This window comes from Grampus griseus, assembly GCF_964374135.1.
Source record: "Grampus griseus genome assembly, chromosome: 7".
Classification (NCBI taxonomy): domain Eukaryota; kingdom Metazoa; phylum Chordata; class Mammalia; order Artiodactyla; family Delphinidae; genus Grampus; species Grampus griseus.
In genome coordinates, this window is record NC_139001.1 from 3,483,800 (window position 1) to 3,509,292 (window position 25,493).

At 44.4% G+C, this 25,493-nt stretch overlaps 1 protein-coding gene across 2 annotated transcripts in view; it reads left to right on the plus strand.

The window, feature by feature from the left end:
- COL6A3 (collagen type VI alpha 3 chain) overlaps positions 1 to 24,975 on the plus strand; it is an 80,904-nt gene extending 55,929 nt beyond the window's left edge. For both annotated transcript variants that reach the window (XM_082659023.1, XM_082659024.1), the window contains 13 exons: positions 190 to 252; positions 1,518 to 1,550; positions 1,632 to 1,668; positions 1,772 to 1,783; positions 1,881 to 2,374; positions 3,996 to 4,092; positions 4,712 to 5,410; positions 6,603 to 6,705; positions 9,196 to 9,737; positions 11,119 to 11,397; positions 12,430 to 12,528; positions 23,264 to 23,428; positions 24,184 to 24,975. In XM_082659023.1, coding sequence (XP_082515149.1) covers positions 190 to 252; positions 1,518 to 1,550; positions 1,632 to 1,668; positions 1,772 to 1,783; positions 1,881 to 2,374; positions 3,996 to 4,092; positions 4,712 to 5,410; positions 6,603 to 6,705; positions 9,196 to 9,737; positions 11,119 to 11,397; positions 12,430 to 12,528; positions 23,264 to 23,428; positions 24,184 to 24,224 — 2,664 coding nt within the window. In that variant the 3' untranslated portion in view covers positions 24,225 to 24,975. The remainder of the gene's footprint in view (positions 1 to 189; positions 253 to 1,517; positions 1,551 to 1,631; positions 1,669 to 1,771; positions 1,784 to 1,880; positions 2,375 to 3,995; positions 4,093 to 4,711; positions 5,411 to 6,602; positions 6,706 to 9,195; positions 9,738 to 11,118; positions 11,398 to 12,429; positions 12,529 to 23,263; positions 23,429 to 24,183) is intronic.
- Positions 24,976 to 25,493: the final 518 nt, after the last annotated feature.

The window sequence follows — 25,493 nt, forward strand, 5'->3', positions numbered from 1 at the left end:
CATCGGTTTTGTCAGGGCCACTTGTTCCTATACCTGAGTTTTGGAGACACTTAAGTTCTCTTCAAGTGAGAGATTCCTTGTGGTGATGGGGGACATTAGACAAGATCATCTCCACCACCCCTTCCAACTGCAGAAGCTGAGAAGTCTCCAACTTCTGCCACAATTGAGCAATGTTTGTTCTGCTTCTAGGGAAATTCAGGACCTCCAGGGATAGCTGGACAGAAGGGAGACCCTGGTTACGCAGGACCATCTGTGAGTACCTACCCATTTCCAATCAAGCTGCCCGAGGGCTGGGTGCCTTACACATGGTCCTCCTTGAAAACTTTCCACTATCTCTTTTCCTCCCAAAAGAGCTGTCTGCATTTTTGTTGTTGTGGTTTCTTTGTTTGTTTTTTAACCACTTCCCTTCTGATACCACAGTGGAGAAAAGAGCCTTTGAGCTTTAGTGTACCAAGAAAATTTTAAAGCAAGTTTCACATGGAACTCTATAATCTAGGGTGTATCGTAATTTGCCTTTACAATTTCCTGGTGTAGGTTTGCTTGAGGTTTGTGCTGAGGACAAACTAAAGAGAACACATTTGAATACCTTTTGATTGCATCTTGTGGAAGGAGTATAGTATAGACCTCGGTTTGGGGAAGATTCCCTTTGGTCTATAAAATCCCCAAGGGAGCTACTGATTTGTGGTTGAAACCCCACTAGCGACCTAGAGCCAGGAGGGCACCTTTCTCCAACCCTTCCATATCCTTCATCATGAATGTCTTTGTTTCCTTGCTTGAATTTCTTCCTGTACTGTCTCCTGACGTTGAAATTGATGAGGTTCACAGAAGAATGGAAAAGGTAACTCAGGAAGTGGAAAAATCATCCTTAGAAAGAAAGGTTAGAGGATTGGATTGGTTGAACCCAGGAGAAGATGGTAGAGTCAGGTGTTGAATCTGGAGAGGAGCCTTTAATGGGAGATGGTTAGTCCAGTTGAAGTGGGGGACGGATGAGCAGGGGCCACTGGATGGAAAGATGCTGGCTAGCCCATGAGGTGACAGCTTGACCCTCGGTGGCCACACATTGGGATGAGATGCCGAGGGCAGCCATGAATGTATCCCTGGGGTGGAATCCCGGGATGCTTAGACCTGGAGCCTCAGGGTAGCTAAGTGACTCCTGGGTGTCCCTCCTCTGACAGGATGTAGGAAGCCAGCAGGGGAAAGGCAGCTCTTCTCTCTGGAGAAGCAGCGTTTAGACTCAAGTTCAAATGTGTGACTTACGTTGATTTGCAATGAGTATCCTGGATTCCAGGGCATGGAGCTATTTATCTTACAGGGGAAACACTTCTGTCCTCAAAGTCTCTCCTTTGCTCTTCGAGCAGTTAAATCAAATTTATAGGGAGAGCCTGTAAATGATCAAGGTCAGTCAGGGCCCACCTTGTTCTCTCTGTCATGCGTCTGTGGGCCCCGGGCTGTTCCTTGGTGGGAAGCTCCACAGCCCTCACATCTGCGAGGTCTCAGCCCCCGTCCTTGTTTTGCAGGGTTACAAAGGCAGCAGAGGTGACTCGATGGACGTAAGTTGCATGTGTGCCTCGCGAGCCCTTGCCCTGTGAGCTTTCTCTGTCTGTTCTCTTACATCTTCTTTCCTTTTCCAGCAATGTGCCCTGGTCCAGAGCATCAAAGATAAATGTCGTAAGTACACGATTTTCTGCCGTCTGTGCCTCATTTTTATCCTTATGTGTGAAATTCGCACCTGGTGGACCAGGCTTTCACTCTCTTCTCTGTTCTCTTCTAGCTTGCTGCTACGGTAAGTCATTTCAGTAATTGAACTTCCTTCCAAGGAAAGCAGAAGATCCCTTTTCCAGGAAGTAGTTTGTCTGTGAAAACCCTCCCCTTTCCCACAGGGCCCCTGGAATGCCCTGTCTTCCCGACGGAGCTGGCCTTCGCCTTGGACACCTCTGAGGGAGTCACCCAGGGTGCATTCAGCCGGATGAGGGATGTGGTCCTGAATATCGTGGATGACCTGACCATCGCCGAGAGCAACTGCCCGCGGGGTGCCCGCGTGGCCGTGGTCACCTACAACAATGAGGTCACCACGGAGATCCGCTTTGCTGACTCCAAGAAGAAGTCCGTTCTCCAGGACAAGATCAAGAACCTTCAGGTGGCTCTGACGTCCAAGCAGCAGAGTCTGGAAACTGCCATGTCCTTCGTGGCCAGAAACACGTTTAAGCGGGTGCGGAATGGATTCCTGATGAGGAAGGTGGCGGTTTTCTTCAGCAATAAACCCACGAGGGAGTCCCCGCAGCTCAGGGAGGCCGTGCTCAAGCTCTCGGATGCTGGGATCACACCATTGTTCCTCACGAGCCAGGAGGACCGGCAGCTGGTCAACGCCCTGCAGGTCTGTGCTCTGGGCATCTCTGACTCTGAGAAGGTGCTTGGGTGCAACTGTACCCTCCCTGATGGGTTTGCACCCCTTAGCTTCTAGATGAGGCTGGTCTCACTTGCGAGACTTCCAGAACATCCTGATGGCTCTGGCACTAGATGGACATCCAAATAAATGCCCATGACTTATTCCCACTAGGTCCCTCTTTGCTTCTTGGATGAGACTCTCCCAGGCTGACCCTGGAGGCCTACAGTCTCCTTGGGAGGTTCTCCAGACATCAGCCAGCCCAACACCCAAGCTGCATCCCTGTTCAAGTATTTCTCAGCCAGGCTGGCATCTAACAATGAAACAAGTTATTTAAGCATAGGACGAGGAAGCATTAGCTTCAGCCTATGAAGCAGCTAAGTGTTTCCTTATTCTTTGCTTAAATGACTTGTATAATTGTTATACCACTAATATATATATATAAAGATTAATTAGTCAATTAATATTTACTCAGTGCTGATTGTGGCTTTGCAGTCCAGGATGGGTGGATGATGGGTAGGAAGGGACACAGCGGGACCAGGAGTGAGGAGGTCTTGGCTCTAGTGCCAGTCCAACCACCTTCTAGCTTTAAGTCACCGAAAGTAACATGGCCCTGTCACTTATGCTCTCTGTGCCTCAGATTTCTCACCTGTAACAGGGGCTGGTGGATGAGATGGTCCCTAGCGTCTTCCTTTCCAAACCGGATGTTCTACAGTTTTATCACTGCCACGTCAGCAAGAGACAGTTGGGTCACTGGCACCATCTCTTAGGGTTTATTCTGCCGAACTCCAGGCCAATTGGAGAACATAGTATTGGGCTTTCGGCTCCGGCTTGGGCTACCAGCCTTACGTTCCTATTAGGGGATCATGTATACATCTCCCTTGTGAGGGCTGAGTGATCCAGAACCACGCATGTTTCCTAAAAAGCATAGTTTCAGCAAGTTCAAAAAGTCAAATATTCATTCATTTATTCAATTTAATGATGATGTGCCAGGGGCTGTGATGGGCAGGACATTCTGAGTCTTCTGGAAGTGATTTCATAACTTGCTTTGTTGTTAAATTCCTTTCTAGACCTGGGCCCATGGGAGAGGGACGGACTGAATATTTGTTAGTCGCTATTATTATTGCTAGATAACAATGACATTTAGGTCCCTGCTCTTTGGTAGAGGCTATACCAGGTACTTTACATACATTATCCAATTTAATCTTCCAAATAACTTCGTGGGAATTTACCATTATCTCCACTTTGCAGCTAAGGAAACTGAATTCCAGAGAAGTTAAATAATTGTGCTTCACGTCCAGCAGGAGTGGGATTTGAACTCCGGTTCATCTCATTGGGAGAAAACCTGTTTTCCTATCATAATCAGTGCCTTCCTTCCTAACCCCGCTTCCCAAGAAAGAGAAGATATTGATCTATTGGGGGGTTTATTTAACTGATGTGTTTATTAAATAATTATTTAATTTAATTATTTAATAATTATTAAATAATTATTTAATTGATGTGTTTATTAAATAATTGTGTTTATTTAATTGATGTGTATTCTTCGGCTGCATTTTCAAATGGTAACTTACCCTGTGTACTCCTACTAAGGATTTCCTTTTGTTTAAACCAGATCAATAACACAGCAGTGGGTCATGCCCTTGTCCTACCAGCTAGTGGAGACCTCACGGACTTCTTGGAGAAAGTCCTGACTTGTCACGTTTGCTTGGGTAAGATGCTTCTCTAAGAGAAAAAAAATCTGTCCGGCTGCAATTGCAAAACACACTATCTACAGAGGGACATTTGAGTGAATAATCATCATCTGTACAAAGAGCTTAAGTTAAATGAAGATTCACATAGTCTTGTATTTACCAGTGTCTATGCTGCGTGAGTAGTTTCCATCCTTAAAGCCGACTGCCCCCAAACAGAGCCTCTCTCTGTGAAGAGAATGATTAGTTCCATAGGTAACAAAGGAGGAAGTGGGCTCTGCTTATATTTTGACCTTGGAGTCCAGAATTTTATTATCTGGTTTTGTTTTATTATCTGGTAATGTGTTTCTGGAACACATTTCTTCAAGGAGTGGCAAGGAAGCCAGGTAGTTTTCTTTTCTTTCCTTTTCTTTCATTATGCCAATGCCACAGTATGTTAACAAGGATTTCGGCCTGATTTGTTTCCTCTAGTAAGTGCTAGGTGATGAAAACTGAAATCTGGCCATGATATTGTCAGCAAGGTATACATAGGTTTCTACATTATGTGACAATTCTAATGACCCCAGGCTCCCTGCAGACTGATGTGCAGTATCTCGCCAGGAGAGTCACAGAATAAACGGGCTGCCATGCTTCTTTCTAGACATCTGCAACATCGACCCATCCTGTGGATTTGGCAACTGGAGGCCTTCCTTCAGGGACCGGAGAGCAGCGGGCAGCGACGTGGATATCGACATGGCTTTCATCTTAGATAGCTCCGAGTCCACCACTCCGTTCCAGTTCAATGAGATGAGGAAGTACATACAGTACCTGGTCCAACAGCTGGACATGAGCCCGGACCCCAAGGCCTCCCAGCACTTCGCCAGAGTGGCGGTCATGCAGCATGCACCCTATGAGTCTGTGGGCAACGCCAGCGTGCCGCCCGTGAAGGTGGAATTCTCCCTGACTGACTACGGCTCCAAGGAGAAGCTCCTGGCCTTCCTCGGCAGCAGGATGGCACAGCTCCAGGGGACCAGGGCTTTGGGCAGCGCCATCGACTATACCATTGAGAACATCTTTGAAAGTGCACCCAACCCACGGGACCTGAAGCTCGTGGTCCTGATGCTGACGGGCGAGGTGCAGAACCAGCAGCTGCAGGAGGCCCAGAGAGCCATCCTGCAGGCCAAATGCAAGGGTTACTTCTTCGTGATCCTGGGCATTGGTAGGAAGGTGAACGTCAAGGAGCTGTACAGCTTCGCCAGTGAACCAAACGACGTCTTCTTCAAACTCATGGACAAGTCTGCTGAGCTCAACCAAGAGCCTCTGATGCGCTTCGGGAGGCTGTTGCCATCCTTCATCAGCAGTAAGTCCTGCGCACACTTGGCCCCCAGGGGTGGGGCCTCAGGCATGGGAATGATAGCTAGTGTGCCCATGTTGACCCGTCCATTCATTCAACAAGTATATACTGGCACCTACCACATCCCAGACACACTGTTAGGAGCTGGGGTTGGCAGTTGACACAGACGGGAATCCTGCCCTTGTTCACTCGTTTATTCAACCAGACTTGACTAGACCCCTCCCAGCCATGGACTGTGTCCCTGGGAGTTTATAGTCTAGGTGGGTGAAGGGGTCAAGTGCACATTCATTAGGCATGACATGATACGCTGTTATGTCACACTGAGTGTGCCCTGATGGGGATCAGGGAAGCTTCTAGAAGGAGCAGCATTGATCTGGGCTTAGCCCCCAACCATACACTTGGATACCTCTGAGCCTTTACCCGATATGGCTCTCCCTCCGCTAAATGATCTCCACTTTCTTCAGCAACAAACCCGCATTCATCTTCAAAAATTATCTCCAGACCCCCTGCTCACTGTGATGGTCCCCACTCCCAAGGCTCGGGCATTGTTAATCAGGATGTTGTCCTTACCGCATCTATCACATGGCCCGTTGGTCATTCATTTATGGGTATGTGGTCCCAGTAGACTGCACATCCTGGAGGAGGTGTGTCATTCATCACTGCCTTGATGGAGTCAGGCGCAGAAAAGCATCTAACAAATGAGGGAGATTTATAAAGTATGACCTGTCTCCCTAAAGTTTTAGGGGAAAAATGTGAAGCGAGGGTAGGCCAGCAAGTTCACCCAGGAGCCACTATTACCGTCTTCGGACAATTAAAACAGAAGTTTTGTTAAACAGCACTGAGAAAATGTTCAAAGTAATTCTATTATAATGTAATGTCCAAGAGCTTGGAACTTGGTACATTCTGCACTTGATTTTTCTTCTATTCCTGTCTTCCCTCACATTGAGGAAGTGTTACCTTTAACTTAATCACCCAAATATTGCCAAATAGGAGATACTGGCTTGAGACGTTTTATGGATCAAGCACCATTATGCTTCATGTTTCGAATCACTGGACTTAGATTGTCTGGAAGAATGAATTAATTCAACAAATATTCACGAACTACCTATACGTGATCCATTTAACGCCTTAGCAGATTGATTTTAATTTGCATGTGGTTCACATGCCCTTAAATATTTCCTTCTCTCTTTTTCTCTAGGTAAAGATGCTTTTTACCTGTCCCCAGATATCAGGAAACAGTGTGATTGGTTCCAAGGGGACCAACCGGCAAAGAATCTTGTGCAGTTTGGTTACAAACAAATGTAAGTGATTATAATAACTGTCTTAGAAATTAGAGCGCTAGAGGGAATGCAGAGGTCCTTCAGCCAACGCCTAACTTTATGGGGTGAGGATGTTGAGATCCAGAAAACATGACTTCCCAAATGTCACGTGGAGCATTTCAGGGGAAGAGTCTGTTGTATCCATTAGCTTTTACTGTGTAACAAATTACCTGAAACTTAGTGGCTTACAATAACAACTGTTTATGTAGTTTGAGATTCTGTGGGCTGGTGGGTTTTGCTTGGGCTCAGCTGGGCAGTTCTTCTGGCCTCTACAGAGCTCATTTTCATGCTTGTGGTCAGCTGCTGGTCAGCTGTGGACTGGTGGTCTAGGGTGGTCTCATGTGGCAAGCGTGGGTTTGTGCACAAGGAGACTGGGAGGGTTCCGTGAGAGAAGGTGGAGGTAAGCAAGGCCTCCTGAGGTCTAGGCTAGAGCTGGTACACTGTTACCTGTGCCCTATCCTATTGGCCAAAGCGTGACCAAAGCTGGCCTCGCTAGATTCAAGAGTGGGGAGCTGGGCTTGTTGGGGGAACCTGCCACATCACATTGCAAAGGGTGTGGGTACAGAGAAAGTGGGCCACTGGGACCATATGTCCCAACAGTCTACTATAACTGGTGTGCAATGATTTCATACAGAAAGATTGGATACATTAAGCAAGAAATGGACTCGCTGTCTCTCAAAATGATTAATGCTGTAATGACACAGGTGATGGTGTTAGCCAAGGGAGGGGGCATGCATGGTCTCCTAGGAAGACCGATGAGATGGATGGGAGGTGGGTGGGGCTGCAGTGCCCATGGTGATGCTGGCTGCTCGGCATATGCTCCGTGGCCTTATGTCCAGTGCCATCGTCGGTGCCAACTCCAGGAGTAGACAGGAGGGCACTGTGGCTGTGTGACAGAGGGCTGGGCAAGGGGGACGTGGTGGCCGGAAGTGAGGTCAGGCACTGACCAGCAACTGTGTCCCTCAAGAGAAGGCCACAGAGGATCATGCTTTGGGAGAAGGGGAGGTTTTGCCTGTTGCATTCAGATGAGATGCAGATTCGAATTATGCCTGTAAAGGGCCTGCCTGCCTGACGCTTGGCCGAGCCCAGGGTGGCCTCTTCCGGCCGCCCATGCCTCTCCCTACACCCCTTAACTCCTTCAGCTCTCGCCTTTGTCCTCAGAGGGCACGCTTCCCATTTCAGCCTCGTAGTTGAAAGTCATTCCCAAGGCAGCGGCGACCCTTCTCTGGTGCTGCGACGCTCGTTCTGCTTGATCTAGGGTCACAGGTTCTGTTTTTCTAGCCTTGCATTATCTGTATAATTTCCCTGGAACATTCCATCAGGTTGGCTCAACTTTATCTTTAGGAAAACAGAATGAACAAAGCAACCTAGTATCTGAAGTTTTATGACAGCAACTTGAAAGTATGCTGCCTATGCCATATAGCATGACATTTCTATAAAATAATGAATGTTCATCTCAGGGCAAGTAACGAACAAAATTGGGTCTGCGCTAGCATGTCTGATGGTTATATTGCTGTTCTCTTTAGGGATTCACAGTAAATCAAGAAATTGTGAGAAAAACAACCACATACACAAAAATTAACACAAACAAAAATATACAACACGCCCTAGGAATGAAAGCGTATGCCGATTTGATCATTTTCCAGCTCAACACAGCATCTTGCTTATTTTTTTAATTTAAACTTTTTAATGGAAGTATAGTTAATTTACAATGTTGTGTTAATTTCTGCTGTACAGTAAAGTGATTCACTTATACATATATACATTTTTTAATATTCTTTTCCATGATGGTTTATCACAGGTTATTGAATATGGTTCTCTGTGCTATACAGCAGGACCTTGTTATGTATCCATCCTGTATATGATAGCTTACATCTGATAACCCCCAGCCTCCCACTCCATCCCTCCCCCAGCCACCCCCCCCCCCCAGCTGGGGCAACCACAAGTCTGTTCTCTATGTCTGTCTATTCCGTAGATATAGCTTCACTTAACACAGCATCTGGTTGAGCGGCTACTTTCTTATAACGCACGTAGCTATTAACTGATCTTAGTTTTTGGTGTATGCGTTTCAGTTGGTCAATTTTTATAATTAGAGCATTATTTAAATATTCTATCTTTACTATTTATTATGAACAAAAAGTATTATTATTATGACAATATTTATTTCTGTTTCTTTGCTCTCTTCCAGCTTTTATAAATTGAAACTAAGATTTCAGGTGTATTTATAGTACAATAGAGGCTTCATTTTTAATAATTCTATTTTTTATATGCTGTTCAATGTCTTTCTGTGACACAGATCCTAAAAGGAAGGAACTTAGTATATGCAATGCTATATGTAATATGTAAAAGCCACTGCATGCATTTTGGTGAGATAGCAAATTTTGTATAGCGCATGGAGTTATGTCTGTGTCTATTTTAGATAGCAGGAGAAAATATGTATGAGTTGAAATAATATTTAATATGTTTTAACAGAAATGTTCCGAATAATGTTACTTCAAGTCCTACATCTAAACCAGTGACCACAGCAAAGCCAGTGACCACCACCACCAAACCAATAACAGTGGTAAACCTGCCAACCTCAAAGCCAGCTTCCACGAGACCTGTGGCCGAGAGATCCATGGCTGGGAGACCCATGGCCACCAAGCCTGAGACTGTCAAGTCCACGGCCACCAAACCTGAGGCCGCCAAGCCCGAGGCCGCCAAGCCCTTGGCCAAGCCAGTGGCCACCAAGCCCGAGGTCGCCAAGCCTGTGACCACCAAGCTTGTGGCCACCAAGCCCGAGGCCACCAAGCCCGAAGTTGCCAAGCCTGTGGCCACCAAGCCTGAGGCCACCAAGCCGGAGGTTTCGAAGACAGCCACAGTCAGACCCGCACCGGCCGCGAGGCCCGCAGCAGCAAAGCCGGCCCCTGCCAGACCCCCTGCTGCTGCCAAACCCATGGCCGCAAAGCCCGAGGCCCCCAGGCCCCAGGCAGCCAAACTGGCCGCCACCAGGCCAGCCACTGCTAAGCCCATGGGTAAGAAAGCCACCTACCTGGGATGTCTCATTTACTGTGTCCAGGGCTTGTCCCTTGAAGGCTGTTTACAAAGCAATCCAGACACGGTCCTTGATCTGCAATCTGACATCTAGATGATGTATTTTGAAAGGTGCTGGTTTGAGCATGGAATTACCAAAACATCCCTCTTTATCTATATTAGAAAGTAATCTTTCTCTTCCCCCCCCCACCCCCCGCCCGCCGTGAGGCTGGTGAGTTCCAAGCAAAGAGCAGGTGAAATACCCACCCCTCCGCCGCCTCTGCTGCCCGTTTTCCCACTCCCCACCCCAGCCCCAAACCCCCATCGGGACAAGCATGGGAGCGGCTCATTCTCTCAGGGGTGTCAGTGGGCGGCCACCACCCACCTCTCCTGGAAATGCAACTGTCTTCAGTTAAAGGGATGAGTTCTAAGTAGACGTAGGGTTTTAGACCCCGTCGAGGGAGTGAGAGAGAGAGAGAGAGAGAGAGAGAGAGAGAAAGCCTGCTGTCAGCTCTTAAGTGGTGAAGCTTATGCTTCTGTGCTATAGTTCTGGAGCCAGACCCGCCTCCCTTAGAGTATGACTCCCGAAGGTCTGGTTGGAGCTTTGTAATTGCAGAAGCCTTGTCCCCGCTGGGAAGCATGTACCCATAGAGAAGAGGCCCAAGCCTCGTGCTGTGGCAACATTGGGGCGTTGCGTTTAGCAAATTGAAAAGTTAGAGCCCAGACGATTGTTTTGTCCCCACAGACCGAACTACGTGCTGGTACTGCCCCTGGGAAGAATGCATTCCAGGCTGGATTAGATATGGGGGTTGGGGGTTGGTGGGCTTAATGGGACTCAGACTGTGTTATTTTATTTTTCCCACAAAGAAGATGCTAGAAGTTCCTATAGAGTCACAAACTGTATGGAAAAGTGAAGGCAGGATGTATGTGCTCCTGAGAAAATGGAGATTGTCTTCATTTTATGAAGAGAGAGAAGCAGGGATTCCTTGAAAGAATTTCATGTCATACCCTAAAGTTCCATGATGTATATTTAATATATTTTAAATTAGGGGCCTCGTTCTGTCTTGAACGCTTCAGATTAAGCACCCCGAACCACACAGTTTCAAAGTATTTCCTTAATAAGAGAGATTTTCAACAGGAAAAAAAAGAGTAATCGTGTACCTGGCCGATGAACAATGAGATTTTTGATTACTGTGAATTTCACGTTTCACATATGCTGGTGGGTTACAAGATCAGTATTTCTCTGGAGCTTGAAAGAGAAGCTAGTTGTCTGCCTCACCTAAATTTCAGATCGACCGTGTACTGGTATAGCTCTTTTAGAGTTCATCTCCGGCCTGTGTGTTACAGTCATTTAGGGTTTTATTTTCTGTCTCCTGCTCTCAGCACTCCATCTTGCAGTTAAGGCACCCCGAGAGGTCCACGTGTCTGAAATCACAGAGAACAGCGTCAAACTCCACTGGGAGAGGCCCGAGCCCCCCAGCCCTTATTTATACAACCTCACCATCACCTCGGCCCACGATCAGTCCCCGGTTCTGAAGCAGAACCTCACGGTCACAGACCACGTCATCGGGGGCCTGCTCCCTGGGCAGACGTACCATGTCACGGTGATCTGTTACCTAAGGTCTCAGGTCAGAGCCATCTACCAAGGCAGTTTCAGTACAAGTAAGTGCACTGTCGGTTTAAGGAAGGTTGGTACCTATCTCTGCGTGGCATATCCAACGGTGCCATAAAGGGAACAGTGCTTATTCACTGACCTTTTCTGAAACAGCAACAAGGTTAAAGCGAAATCCTGTGTGTTTTGGTTGCACCCAATTGATAACTTAACGAAATGGAAAATGGGTTCGTTGTGAACTGTTGTCCTGCCTTGAGGGTCCTGGGCTACTTGATGCAGGAAATCAGATCCGTGTGGCCCGAGTGCGGCCCCTTCCCAGGGAGAAAGAAATACGGCCATGGAACCTGGCTGGGTCTCGGCTGCCCACCATGTCCCGTGTCGGAAGCATGTTTCCATGGTCAGTGAACGGAAAACACCACTGAGTCATGGCTCCTTAGGGAGTCTCATCCCAGGGGCCACGGGATGTCCACAGGCACAGTCGAAAGGGCACCAGCGTTTCCCTCCCCTGGTCTCATCGTGTTCAGGCTCTGCCCTCTGCTGTGTTGGCCCTGTGGCTCCTTTGCTGCCCTGAGTCCTGGCCTGCATGATTTCCCAGCCCCGTCCCCAAGTTCTCCTGGACCCTCACCCCCACCCCTGACTCTTCTCGACCCCCTGCTGTTCCTGGGACGTGGAGGGGAGGCTCCCATTCTTTTCTCTTGGGCCAGAGTTATTCATATCAAGGAACTATGACTGAGGAAAGGCAATTCCCATCAGTTACCATACAACCCATGAAGGTTTGAGTCCAAAGACCCTTCAACCCCAGGGCTCTGCTTCCTTGGAAGGAAGCAGAAGATGTTATGTGGAAAAATGGGAGGATCTCTTCCAGGTTCAGAAATTTCCTCCGTTTGCTCGTTGAGATGAATCAAACGTGCAGACAACAGACATACGCAGTGTGTGTGGAGACTTCTTGGGTCTCTACGTTTCAGTGGCCCCTCCTTACATAAGACATGACCCAGAACGGCAAGCCTGCCTCAGTCCCATAGGGTTCCTAAGCCTTTCATTTTCTGAGTTACCTATTAGTGGTGTATCTTTTTCTTTTATAGAGAAAATTCAGCCTCCATCTCCGCAAACGGCGAGGTCAGCTTCTAGTTCAACCATCAATCTAGTGGTGACCGCAGAACGGCTGGCTGGGAGTAAAACAGGTGAGCTGTGAAACTATCAGGTCCACTGCAGCACTAAGAAAGCATTCTTCTGAACAGTTTAATCTGCTGGGGTTCTAATTCTCAGACCAGGAGAGACTTGTATGGAGAAAGTTTCAAAGTGGCTCTGTGTGGCCCCTCCTGGGCTTATTCCGCACATTCCAAGTTGCCTGTCCCCAGGATCTTAGAAAAAGTTGAATGAGGGCTGCTTTGGGAGCCGTAGCCAGGAACTCATGTGTCCCTTAGTCATTTCCCTGGTGCCTCATCTTGGGACTCGAGTTGATTTGCGGCGTGTGATGCAGCGAAGCATAAGATTTCATCCACTTGGTGATTTAATCTAATAAAAAACTGCTTAGAAGAATACAAGACAATTCAGACTGGAATCCATGAAATAAATGGGTTTGGAAGTGACCCATGGGATCAATGTTCTGGTCCCAATTTCCTAAGCACACGCCCTGGCTTAGTCTAGCCTGCCATTCTCTATGTGTCTGACCCCAAGCATGTGCACATTTTATGTGAAATCCATGATGAGTTAGATGTGTTTCTGGAAGTGACAGTTGTGACTTGCTTTTGTCCTGGGCAGTGGAACGCTGGGGACCCGTAACCTCTTCTTCAGGGGAACATGAGCTATGATTGTTCTGTGGGAAACTGGTTATTGAAATAGCCGATATGCTTTGCTTAAGAGTATTCTGCAAAAGATATTGGTACTAATTCCACAGTCAAGGGTATTTAGATATCTTATTGTTTACAGACCCCAAAGCAAAGGGTTTCCACGAGTTATAGGGACAGTTCATTAGTTTTTGATATATTGGCCACAGTCAGGAGGAGGAAGGCATATCTCTTTATGTTGTTAATTTCTGCAACGGATTATGACGAAAGCCGTATATCGAGTGCCCAGCTGCTTTCCTACAGTGCTAGATTTAAAAGCAGCTGTGCTTTCTCGATATGCCCTGCATTGTCAGAAGCAGCAACACATTATGTTTTGAGCTGTTGGCAAGGATTCCCTATTTTACTCTTTCCAGTTTAAGTTTTAAAGTGACCCTTGTTTCTCCACCTCATCCTTTTTGTAGAGTTTGCATCGTATCTCATCAGTGTTTAAATGAAATTGGGTGGTTTCTGACTCCACACACCCATCTCTTTGGGACCACTTGGAAATACAGTGCTCTCAATTCTTTTAGTTGTTTCTAGAGGGAATCTTCTCTATTACCAGAATAGTATTTTTCTTTAACATCTTTATTGGAGTATAATTGCTTTACATTGTTGTGTTAGTTGCTGCTGTATAACAAAGTGAATCAGCTATAAATATACATATATCCCCATATCCCCTCCCTCTTGCGTCTCCCTCCCACCCTCCTTATCCCACCCCTCTAGCTGGTCACAAAGCACCGAGCTGATCTCCCTGTGCTATGCTGCTTCTTCCAATTAGCTATCTATTTTACATTTGGTAGTGTGTATGTGTCAAGGCCACTCTCTCACTTTGTTCCAGCTTACCCTTCCCCCTCCCTGTGTCCTCAAGTCCATTTCCTACACCTGCATCTTGATTCCTGTCCAGCCCCTAGGCTCATCAGAACAATTTTTTTTTTTTAGATTCCATATATATGTGTTAGCATACGATATGTGTTTTTCTCTTTCTGACTTACTTCACTCTGTATGACAGACTCTAGGTCCATCCACCTCACTACAAATAATTCAATTTCGTTTCTTCTTATGGCTGAGTAGTATTCCATTGTATATATGTGCCACCTCTTCTTTATCCATTCATCTGTTGATGGACACTTAGGTTGCTTCCATGTCCTGGCTATTGTGAATAGTGTTGCAATGAACATTGTGGTACATGACTCTTTTTCAATTATGGTTTTCTCAGGGTATATGCCCAGTAGTGGGATTGCTGGGTCATCTGGTAGTTCTATTTTTAGTTTTTTAAGGAACCTCCATACTGTTCTCCATAGTGGCTGGAATAGTATTTTATTCCATTGATGGACTTTCCCTGTGTCCATGTATACATGGTTGATCTATATCTGTACATCTACATTTATCTATCTACCTATCTATCTTTTAATTCATCCACAACCCATACTGACATGTGGTATCAGGAGTTACTAGAAAGAAGATGATGAGTCAATGCAGGAATTATGAAACTATTACATACACAGATGTGTGATAAGGGTCAAAAAACCAACTACTGATAGAGCTGCAAAATGTTTTAAAATAGTTTACTTTTAGAAACAAGTTTAGGAATTGGTCTGTGTTCGAGACAGCCACGTGTTTTTCAGACTCCTTTTGCCTTTCCGATGGAAAGATTGACAGAAAACCAAGAAATTCTCTCCTCTTGACATAAATTTATGGGAACAATTCAAGAATTCATGGTAGATTGGGTAATTAAGTTTTAACTTAAGAGTTGTATAAAAAGATTTTATAAAAACTTTTAATGCTATGATTTTTAAATCAAACTAAAAAAATGCCAGTATGGATGTGGCATGGTGGTTTGGGATGGAGAAGAAAACAAGTCTCAACCCCTTTGATTTCTTATTTTTTAATTGAAGTATAGTCAATTTACAATGTTGTGTTAGTTTCTGGTGTACAGCAAAGTGACTCAGTTATACGTATATATATATATATTCTTTTTCATTTTCTTTTCCATTACGGGTTATTACAGAATATTGAATATAGTTCCCTGTGCTATACAGAAGGACTTTGCTGTTTATCTATTTTGTATATAGTAGTTTGTATCTGCTAATCCCAAACTCCTAATTTATCCCTCCCCTGTCCGTTTTCCCCTTTGGTACCCGTAGGTTTGTTTTCTATGTCTGTCAGTGAGTCTGTTTCTGTTTTGTAAATAAGTTCATTTGTGTCATATTTTAGATTCCACATATAAGTGATATCATAGGGTGTTTGTATTTCTCTGACTTACTTCATTTAGTACGATAATCTCCAGGTCCATCCATGTTGCTGCACATGGCATTATTTCACTCTTTTTTATGGCCGAGTAGCATTCCATTATGTATATGTACCATGTCTTCCTTATGTATTCATCTGTTGATGGACGCTTAGGTCGCTTCCATGTCTTGGCTATTGTAAATAGTGCTACTATGAACATGGGTGCATGTATCTTTTTAAATTAGAGTTTTCTCAACTCCTTTGATTTCTGCTCATAATCAAGGGACAATGGATAAGCCTTTGTCCCCTGCACTGAGGGTTCCCTGCAGGCCCTAGTACACCCCAGCTACCTTCCTGAGTCATCTTCCAACACGATGCTTGAGCTCAGAGAAGCCACAATGGACCTACTAGAATTTCACCAAAGATATGGGTCAGGACAGATGACATTCTGACTTCAAAGTCCCTGAAATCTGTGCATATTATTTGCCACTTGCTGGTAACTTCACCCCTCACAGAGTGTGGGAAAAGTACAACTTCTAGAAAATTCAGTGCTTCACTGAGAGAAAATGATTAGGAATAAATTACACGTGAGATTTGGGGATGTTTTTGGTTCTCTTATGTATGGTCCACAGGGAATAAGAATATATAAACAGTGTTGAGTTAATATAAACAACACAATCTTTAAGCAAGAATCTGGCTGGGCTGTCTTGTTTTTTAAGACTGAGTCACAGATTCAGACATAGGAAGGTGTTTTCAATCTAGACCTTCAACACTTAGGTCTCCTCTCTTCATGTGACAGACAGAAAAGAGATTTTGAGACCGGGGCTTTTGTGTCCTTCAAGGCGATGGGTGGTAGTTACATACAGATGAGTCCAAAACCTTTCTCCTTCCTTCTGATCAGTACAGAGCCCTCAAACCCAGGACCTGAATGTTCTTTCACCCTTCCTTTCACGAGTGTGTGCGCACACACGTGTGTGTATTTCCCCCCTAGTGATTCAAGTCAGCCTGAAAATATAAATTACTTGCTCTTCTTCTTTTTTTTTTTAATTTTTCTTTATTTTCTTTATTTTTATTTTTGGCCGCATCGGGTCTTAGTTGTGGCATGCGGGCTTCTCGCTAGTTGAGGCGTGTGGGCTCAGTAATTACGGCGGCACGTGGGATCTTAGTTCCCCGACCAGGGATCAAGCCCGTGGAAGGTGGATTCTTAACCACTGGGCTACCAGGGTAGTCCCTTACTTGCTCTTCTTAAGAACAAGTTTCTGCATAATTCATCTCTAGCCTGCAAGTAACAAAACAGCGCTTTGAAAAAAAAAAAAACCCAGCACTTTGCCTGGAGAAGTCGCTTAATAAACATCTGCTAAATGAACATATGTAGGTGTACACACACACACACACACCATTTTGAATGCTCTTCTTCAATGAAATTAGTTGGATATTTACTTTAAAATGTATAAATTGAAAATGGGTAAACAGGATTAGGAGATGGAAGCTTGTTTTCCCTCCTCCCTACCAACCCCTCCCGCATATAATCAAGGCATCTTAGAAATTTTTTCCAGGGGGTGAAACATTTTAATATATTCCTATTTTTGCAGATAGAAAAGGAGTAACAACAAATCATTGTTTATAAGAAACTTTAAAAATATACTAACTATATTTTTGCTCAGTAGTTTCAGGTATATTTCACATCTAAATATCAATGGCCACAATATGCATTATTTCTCCAAAGATGTATTTTCTAGACAATTCAGGCAAAAATAAGTTTTAAAACTAGCTTTATATGTGGACGTGAATGCAGTTGAATTCCAGCACCAGTTCATTACAGTTCATCTCTGTAAGCACAAACACAGTTTGTGCTTACAGAGATGTGTTCCTTTCTTAGTTTTAAATGCTAGATACTATTTTTGTTTTTTGACCTTGGCATGCGGCTTGCGGGATCTTAGTTCCCCAGCCAGGGATCGAACCTGGGCCCACAGCAGTGAAAGCACCGAGTCCTAACCACTGGACCACCAGGGAATTCCCTAGACACTCTTCTTTGCTTTTTTACCTCTATGAATAAAAGATTTACTGGGTTTTGATTCTATCTTTAGGAACTGAATTTTGTCATAGTTTACCACTTGGGGTTTAGGAAACATGGTGACCAGTGTTTGAATCTATGCAGGAATTTGTGGGCAAAAATCCTGTGAGATAAAAGGTCTTTGGTCCATGGCATCCAAGGGGGAGAAGATGGAGCAGTACTAATATTTGAGTTTTCATATGTTAATATTTGCCCCTTTTGAAATTCATATTTAATAGGTACTTCTTTACCAGAAATTTGACACAGGCATGTAATGGGAGGATAGCCTAGCGGGGGGATTTTTTGTCCCCCATCTGAGGCCTGGCCCTGTGTCACATGGAGTGTGAGGTGTGGCAGTAAGGCCTCAGCTTGAGATGAAGGTTGATTACTACAGCAAACCAATAGCACCATTACTAACCATTCAGGATTCCAGACTTTGCAATACTACATGCTTCCATTTTAAATGGTTAATACTTGTATTTTCCTCAACAAAACAAGCCCTGCAAAAAGAAAAATCCCACCCCACTCTTTGCTTTCCTCAGCACGTAAGGGCAGCACACCCACTTTTCTGAGATACATTTGCTGCCTGAAAATGGCAGTTAGCAGCAATTAAACAAATCTTTCAGTGCTTATCACAGTCTTAAAAAAGTATTGACTGTGCTAGGCATTTTTGCAGTATGTTTTGTGGCTGCTAGTTTTGAGGATGCTGTGTTGTTGCTAATGTTGGTTTTAGGTTTTTGTTACCATCTCTCTCTTTCTCCTTCTCATTTTTGGCCAAAGAAGACTTGGATGAATATTTTACACGCATATGATTAGTAAAGCTAAGACTCTGAAGTTTCTAAACAGCAAAAAAAAAAAAAAATTTAACTCAGAAAAGAATGAATCCTAAATTATTGGCCCACCCATGTGTGAAGAAATGTTTCAATGCAGAAGAGAATAAAAATAACTAACACAACGTGTAACATTCTTTTCTACTCACCCTAGAAATTAGCAATCTGTAGAAATGACTATATTTTGTCTGATCAGGCATTCCTGGGTCAGTTACACAGCTCTGAAGGAAATGAGTTCAGCAATGTTTTACTTACTTTGTTGATTCTAAGATGTATAATTTTCCCCATTGTAGTGCCTCTGAAATTGAAATGTGACTTGACATTGATGACATGTCATGGCTTATTGGCAGCATTTTCTCTTACTTAGTGGATTATAAAACAATAGTACATTATAAAATTAAGATGTCTTAGCTTTGATGAAATCCAGTATTTGCTTGGCTGTGTTCCACCATGAATATACAGCGTTGGCTGCCATAAGACGATGTGATGGGGAAAATATATGACTTTATGTTGATAATAATTTAAAGAACTAACTTAACCCCACAAGTTGAGGTACATTCAATGGCTACAAATATTTTCTCTACTTTGAAGAGACGTAGCCGTCTTCAAGGCTGTGTGTTTACTGCTGCATGAGAATGTAGCTAAGTCAGCTACCATGTTTGGGTTATGACGGGTCTCCAAGGGCATTTGGTATTTTTTTATTGTGAGCTATAAAAGTCTTATGAAATAAAAGTCTATTGGTCAAGACCTGAAACTACATTTAAAATGCAACTACAGCTACATTTAAAATAAAGTTAAAAGTACAAAAAAAGTTTCTTTGGTAATTTTTGAGCCAATCCACACTCAAAATGTAGACACAGGAAAGTTTTATTCATTCCTGCCAATTGTATCTGTTTCAGAGGTTTGGAAGCACTTTATATCATGTCAACAATGTCTGATCCTAAGGCAATTAAACCTTCTTGTTTTGAAACCATTAAACTAACGAGGAACATATTTACACATATTCACAACTGCAGCCTAAACCCTTTCCCCTCCTCTCAGCTCCCACGATTTTGCTTAAGAAAGAACTTAAATACTGATAACTTGCTGGTTTGGAAAATGTCAAATTGATGCCTTTAAAAATGCTGCTTTGAAATAGAGACACAGACATAGAGGATAAGCGTACGGACACCAAGGGGGGGAAAGTGGGGTGGGATGAACTGGGAGATTGGGATTGACATATATACACTAACTAATATGTGTAAAATAGATAACAATGAGAACCTACTACATAGCACAGGGAACTCCACTTCGCTGTACGGTAGAACCTAACACAACATTGTAAAGCTATTGTACCCCAATTTAAAAAAGAAGTTTAAAGAAATAAATAATGATAATTTTAGAATCACAGAACTAAAAAAAACTGCTGCTTTTAGACACTATACAAATCTCAACTGAAAAAAGGCAAGATTTTCCAATTCAACATGTTTTTGGTTTCAAACACTTTTTCTAGTAATAACATAATAGATATTCATTGTGAAGAATTCAGGACATACAGAAGAATGTAAGGAAAATATGATTCCCATAATCAAACACTGATGGCCATTTATGGCCACCATTAATGATCCAATGCATAGCTTTCCTGGTTTTTCCCATGAATATTACATGTGCACACACACACGTCTTTATTGCAAAAGTAGGCTGTGTTTCCTTGGGTGCCTTCCACCCCATGGCTGTTGTTCCAGAATGTAGGTTGGCTCCTGTGGTTTCTGTGAGCGTGGGATTCCTCGGACAGGGTTTCTCCAGGCACCACGCTTGCATCAGTTTCCTCTCATGTTTGGAAGCTCACTGAAGCCCAGTAACCGTTGACTATTTCACCAGGAAGTTTCACCAGATGGGGATCTGAATCAGGCAGCCTTTCAAGTCTCTCTTTTAAAATGAAACTTATTATTATTTTTTATAAATTTATTTATTTACTTTTGGCTGCGTTGGGTCTTCGTTGCTGCGCGCGGGCTTTCTCTAGTTACGGCGAGCGGGGGCTACTCTTTGTTGCGGTGCGCGGGCTTCTCATTGCGGTGGCTTCTGTTGTTTTGGAGCACTGGCTCTAGGCACGCGGGCTTCAGTAGTTGTGGCGCACTGGCTTAGTTGCTCCACGGCATATGGGATCTTCCTGGAGCAGGGCTCGAACCAGTGTCCCCTGAGTTGGCAGGCAGGTTCTTAACCACTGTGCCACCAGGGAAGCCCTAAACTGAAACTTATAAAAAAATAAAAAATAAATAAAATGAAGCTTATTTACATTGTTATTCTAGGCAAAAGTGAACCAGGAAAGGTTGGTGATAATTCTCACTCCCCATGGTCTCTTAGGCTCTGGTTGGGTTCTCAGTATGAGGAGGAGAAAATCAATGAATGTGTAGCCAGACACTTCTCTTGGATCAAGGACCCCAGGCTCCCCCAGGGCTGGGCCCCAAGGGGAAAACTCTTTCTGGAGGGAAACATACATAGCTCTCATGTCCAAAGACTTGTTCTAGGGAAAAACTCAATGAGATCCAACCATCCTTCTTTGGACTATAGGACACTTTAATGTTGTAGACTTTGACACCGTTGTTCTAGCATAGGCAGACATAGCTTGGGTGAGTCCAGCCTGCATGGGTCTCAGAGATCAAATGACGGGAGTTTAAAACTTTCTCTTCTTAAGAACAGAAAACCTCCCATTTTCATGCTTTAAAAATGGAGAACCCCAGGCTCTTGTCTTTGCATAAAGTTGAGGCCCACATTAACATATTTCTCTTGGTTCTCCAAGAATTTACGTGTCCAGAGTAGTAGCATCCTCATATTCCATTAGTAAACCTTAAAGGTCTTGGCAGTAACTCCTGCTGGAATAAAGGATGTAGAATGCAAGAGCCGTACTTTTGTACCGGAGACTGAAGGTGAAAATCAAGGGAAATTGGAAAAGCCAGTTGGTCAGGGAGCAGGGTCCTGCTGCTGGGCTGCCTCCAGGCTGGGTGTCCTTGGGTCTGGGAAGACTTCTGTTGCTTCAGAAGAGCACAGGGGAGTAGGACCCAAAGAGCTGAACACAGATGGCCAGGACGGGGTGCACTTGGGACAAAGTGGAACCAACCTGGGCCACTGGGGGATGCTCTGGGGAAGAAAGGGGAGGGGATGAGGCGACCATTTGGCCAAGTTCCCACGCTAACAGGGGACCCACCGGCAAACAAGGGATGTGTGTTGGTGCTTGAACGATCTTGCCTGGCTCAGTCCCCTCATTCCTTCAAACCAGGCCTTCTCCTCTAGTGTTGGCACATCTGAGAGGAAGCAAGTTGTTTTTGTAAGTTGTCATCATTTTATCCTGGCCTCATTTGGGTCTTCAAAAGCTCTTGGTAGCACTGCTGACCTTCTGGGGCTCTGAAAGTGTCTGCAACTCAGAGATGCTGTAGGTGTGGGGCCACTTTCCTCCTGGGGGCGGGGGTGACAGCCTCCCCAGAGTCACCAGGTAGCGTCTTAGACCAATTCTGAGCCTCAATCCTGTGCCTGGAAGTCTGGTCCATTATGCTTGACCTGAGCTTTGGTTTTCGACCTGAGCTTTGGTTTTCTACCTGAAGACCTAGATTTTCCTTTTACTTCTTGTTACCCACCATCCCTGAAGATGCCTACCACCCCTGCCATCCATGGAGCTGGGGGAAAGGCCCCCGGAAATGTCAGCCCTGTGTGGGGAGGGCCGGTGATTCACGGGTGTTAGTTACGCACATAAACATGTAACATTGTCCACTCCAGGGGTTTGTTTTACGTTTTTCAAACTTTCAGATAACAGTTGATATTAATGTTTCTCTTTTCCAGCCAGATCTAGAGTTTGCCAGAAAACACTGTAAACAGAAGTTTTACTGTGTGTGAACTGTAAAGTTTTCTTTTTTTCCAGGCGTGGTGGAGAATGTAGCTTTTACTCTGCAGCTGGACTGCATCAGAAGCATGCATTTAAAACAAAAACTTCCTTAACTGGAAAAAGAATGCTGTCTTCAGAATAGCTTTGCTATGTGACATTTTTGCTTCTGTGAATTTTGCATCAGTGTTAGCTCTTCTTTTGGCTTGTTAAATTTGACTGGTCACAAAGGTAGTAGCTACACACACACAGACACAACACATGTGTGCATATACACACATTTAAAAATTTTATTTATTTATTTACTTTTGGCTGCATTGGGTCTTTGTTGCTGTGTGTGCGCTTTCTCTAGTTGCGACAAGCGGGGGCTACGCTTCGCTGTGGTGCGCGGGCTTTAGGCACTCGGGCTTCAGTAGTTGTGAAACGTGGGCTCAGTAGCTGTGGCTCACGGGCTCTAGAGTGCAGGCTCAGTAGTTGTGGTGCACGGGCTTAGTCGCTCCGTGGCATGTGGGATCTTCCCAGACCAGGGCTCAAACCCATGTCCCCTGCATTGGCAGGTGGATTCTTGACCACTGTGCCTCCGGGGAAGTCCCTACACACATATTCATAAAGGATTTTCTTTTTGCACTTTGACTTTTGTTTTTAATCTACCTGGCTTGTAGTGAAATGGAGAGTCTTGTTTTTGAATGACATTCTGACAGAACTTAATTGTTATTTTGCAAGGAGTAGAAAACTCCAAGGTTTTAAAATTAGGTTTCTTCTCCGGGGGTTGAGCATTGAAAGAACCGGAGACTAAGTGACCCAGTGATTGGAAAGGGGAAAACACAGTTCATTTAATCTGAAATCATCCAATAATAATTGCCAACATTTGGGATTCCAAGTGTAGTTTATGAAGTCCTTTCATCGATAAGATTGTATTTATTGCTCTCAGATCTGTAGGTGATTAGTATGTCCACCTGACAGTGAGGAAACTGAAGACTGGGGAGGTAAAGGAAGTTTTCCTCCTGGAAATTCTTCTGTTTTCTCTCTCTGACGGCACTGTGATTAGAGCTTCAGCCCCTCACGCTGGGAGCACAGTAACTTACACGTTCTCATAAATCCTCTTTCCCCATCTTGTTCTTCAAGATATATGTAAGTTGCCAAAAGAAGAAGGAACTTGCAGGGACTTTATATTGAAATGGTACTATGACTCCGTTACTGAAAGCTGCGCCAGGTTCTGGTATGGAGGCTGTGGTGGAAATGAAAACAGATTTGATTCGCAGGATGAATGTGAAAAGGTTTGCCCTCCTGGTAAGTGATTCTTCTTTTGTGTTGGTGGTTTTTGCAGGTAAGGGATCCAGGCCAATAATTCACCTTTTAAAGATATTTGAATGATAATGATGATGATAGATTTGAAAAAGAAGATAAATTGAATTTTCAGATGAGGAAGGTGTACAAATAAAACACACGGGGTTAATTTTCTGAGTTATTATGGTCTCCTAAAAACATACTTGTATCCTTGTATTTTTGCCGATGAGGAAACATACGGTGGACCACGCCTCACCCTTCAGAAATATTACTAAGTTTCTGTTATTCATAAAATACTGTAACAGACATGGTTATTAGGAAAATAATATAATGAACAATTAATAATAACTGCTATATAGTCTATTCAACTTTAAATAATCTTGCTTCCTCTAAATGATAATGTGGACCGCCAGGCCATGCGATATCTCCATTATGCTGGGCAACGTGATTGGTAATAAAATCAGAACAGCTACACAGAGATTCTGGGGCGGAATGGGAGCGCTGGGTTTGCTTAAAGGCCAGGCAGGTGATGCCAGGAGAGAGAAAGGGCTCAGATGGCACAGAAAGCCCCAAACCCCAGGCCAAGAAGCTCCAGGGGAGCCACTGAAGGAAATGAACTGAAAAGTGAGATTGGTGATGAAAGCCAGAGGCCATGGATATTTTCATGAGAAATACAGTGTCCTTTTGGGTCAGTAATGTGACTTTTCCCCTCCTCTTCCTTTCCACCCTCACCCGCCGCCCCCGCCATCCATGCTCAGTGCTCATCAAGCCCGGAGTCATTGCTGCGATTGGGACCTAAGCGCGGCCGACCAGTGACACATACCTCTTGAAGAAGAAGGAGTCCGCCATCGCCAGTCGTCTTTGTAGAAGCTCTGTGTATAGATTCCCTTGCACTGTACCATTTCATGCTTTGATTTACACTCGAACTTGGGAGGAAACGTCTGCTGCATGACCTATCAATATGGTGCTAAATGTGTCTGTGGAGTCAACCCTCTTTGTCTCCGGGCAATTACATTGTATACTTTGAACGTTGTGTAATAGTTATCCACTGCTGGTGTTTATGTGAACATTCCTATAAATTCAAATTCCCTCTGGAGTTTCACGTTATGCCTGTTACAGGCAAGTGTAAGATCTAGAAAATAACCCCCAATTTCACAGCTACTCTATATACTTCTGCTTGGTTCATTTTTTTCCCCTCTTAATTAAGCATGACTTTAGATGGAAAGCCTGTGTATGGAGAAAAAACAAGAGTCTAACTTTTCCATTTCCCCCCCAGTTTCCTGGATTAGATTTTGAGCGACTTTCCTTTTTCTAGAGCTTCTAACAAACAATGTAGTTAGAGGGAAGCAAAATCCCCTAATCTTTGTGCACTGTTGTGGGACCAATGCCTTAATTAAAGGATGTAAAGAAAGTCATAATAGAGATTTTTTTGGCATTCCTCTAATGTTGTGTCTGTGTTGTTTTTTTTGGGGGGGGGGTGTTAATTTTAATTTTAAAATTTTTAGGAAATTTATACAAAGAAACTTTTTAATAAAGTATATTGAAAGTGGTGTGGGTTTGGTGTTCTTGGCTGTGTCGTTTCCCTAGCACCTGTTGTCAGAATCACCCCAGGACAGGGGAATTGGAGCCCGTTCAAGCCCCCAGTCTTGGGTACCACCCTTTGATTTCCAGCGAAGGGGCAAGGGCGCTCTGTCGACAGTGGGAAACCCGGTGGATCCAGCTCTCCATGGCCGGGTGGGTCACGTTCCTTGCTTAGGGCCCCTGGAGTCTTCCTAGTCTTAAGAACCAGGCTGGCTTTCATGCTCTCCTTTAACTTCTAGCTGTGTCCCAGAGATGTGGCCTCCTTCCCTGCCCCTTTAAGATAATTGTTTCCTGGGGGTTCCCTTTGCTCCTGCCTACAGTGGCTGAGAGGTGGGATGTCACTGGCCCAGGAATCCCCAGTCCCCTTTCTGGAGTCTCAAAGATGAAGCATAAAGTTTCTTGTTTCTTTAAAGACCCTTTTGCTCCTGTCTTCAGAAATAACACAAGAAACAAATAAATACATATTTAGGTGGTACCTGAACTCCAC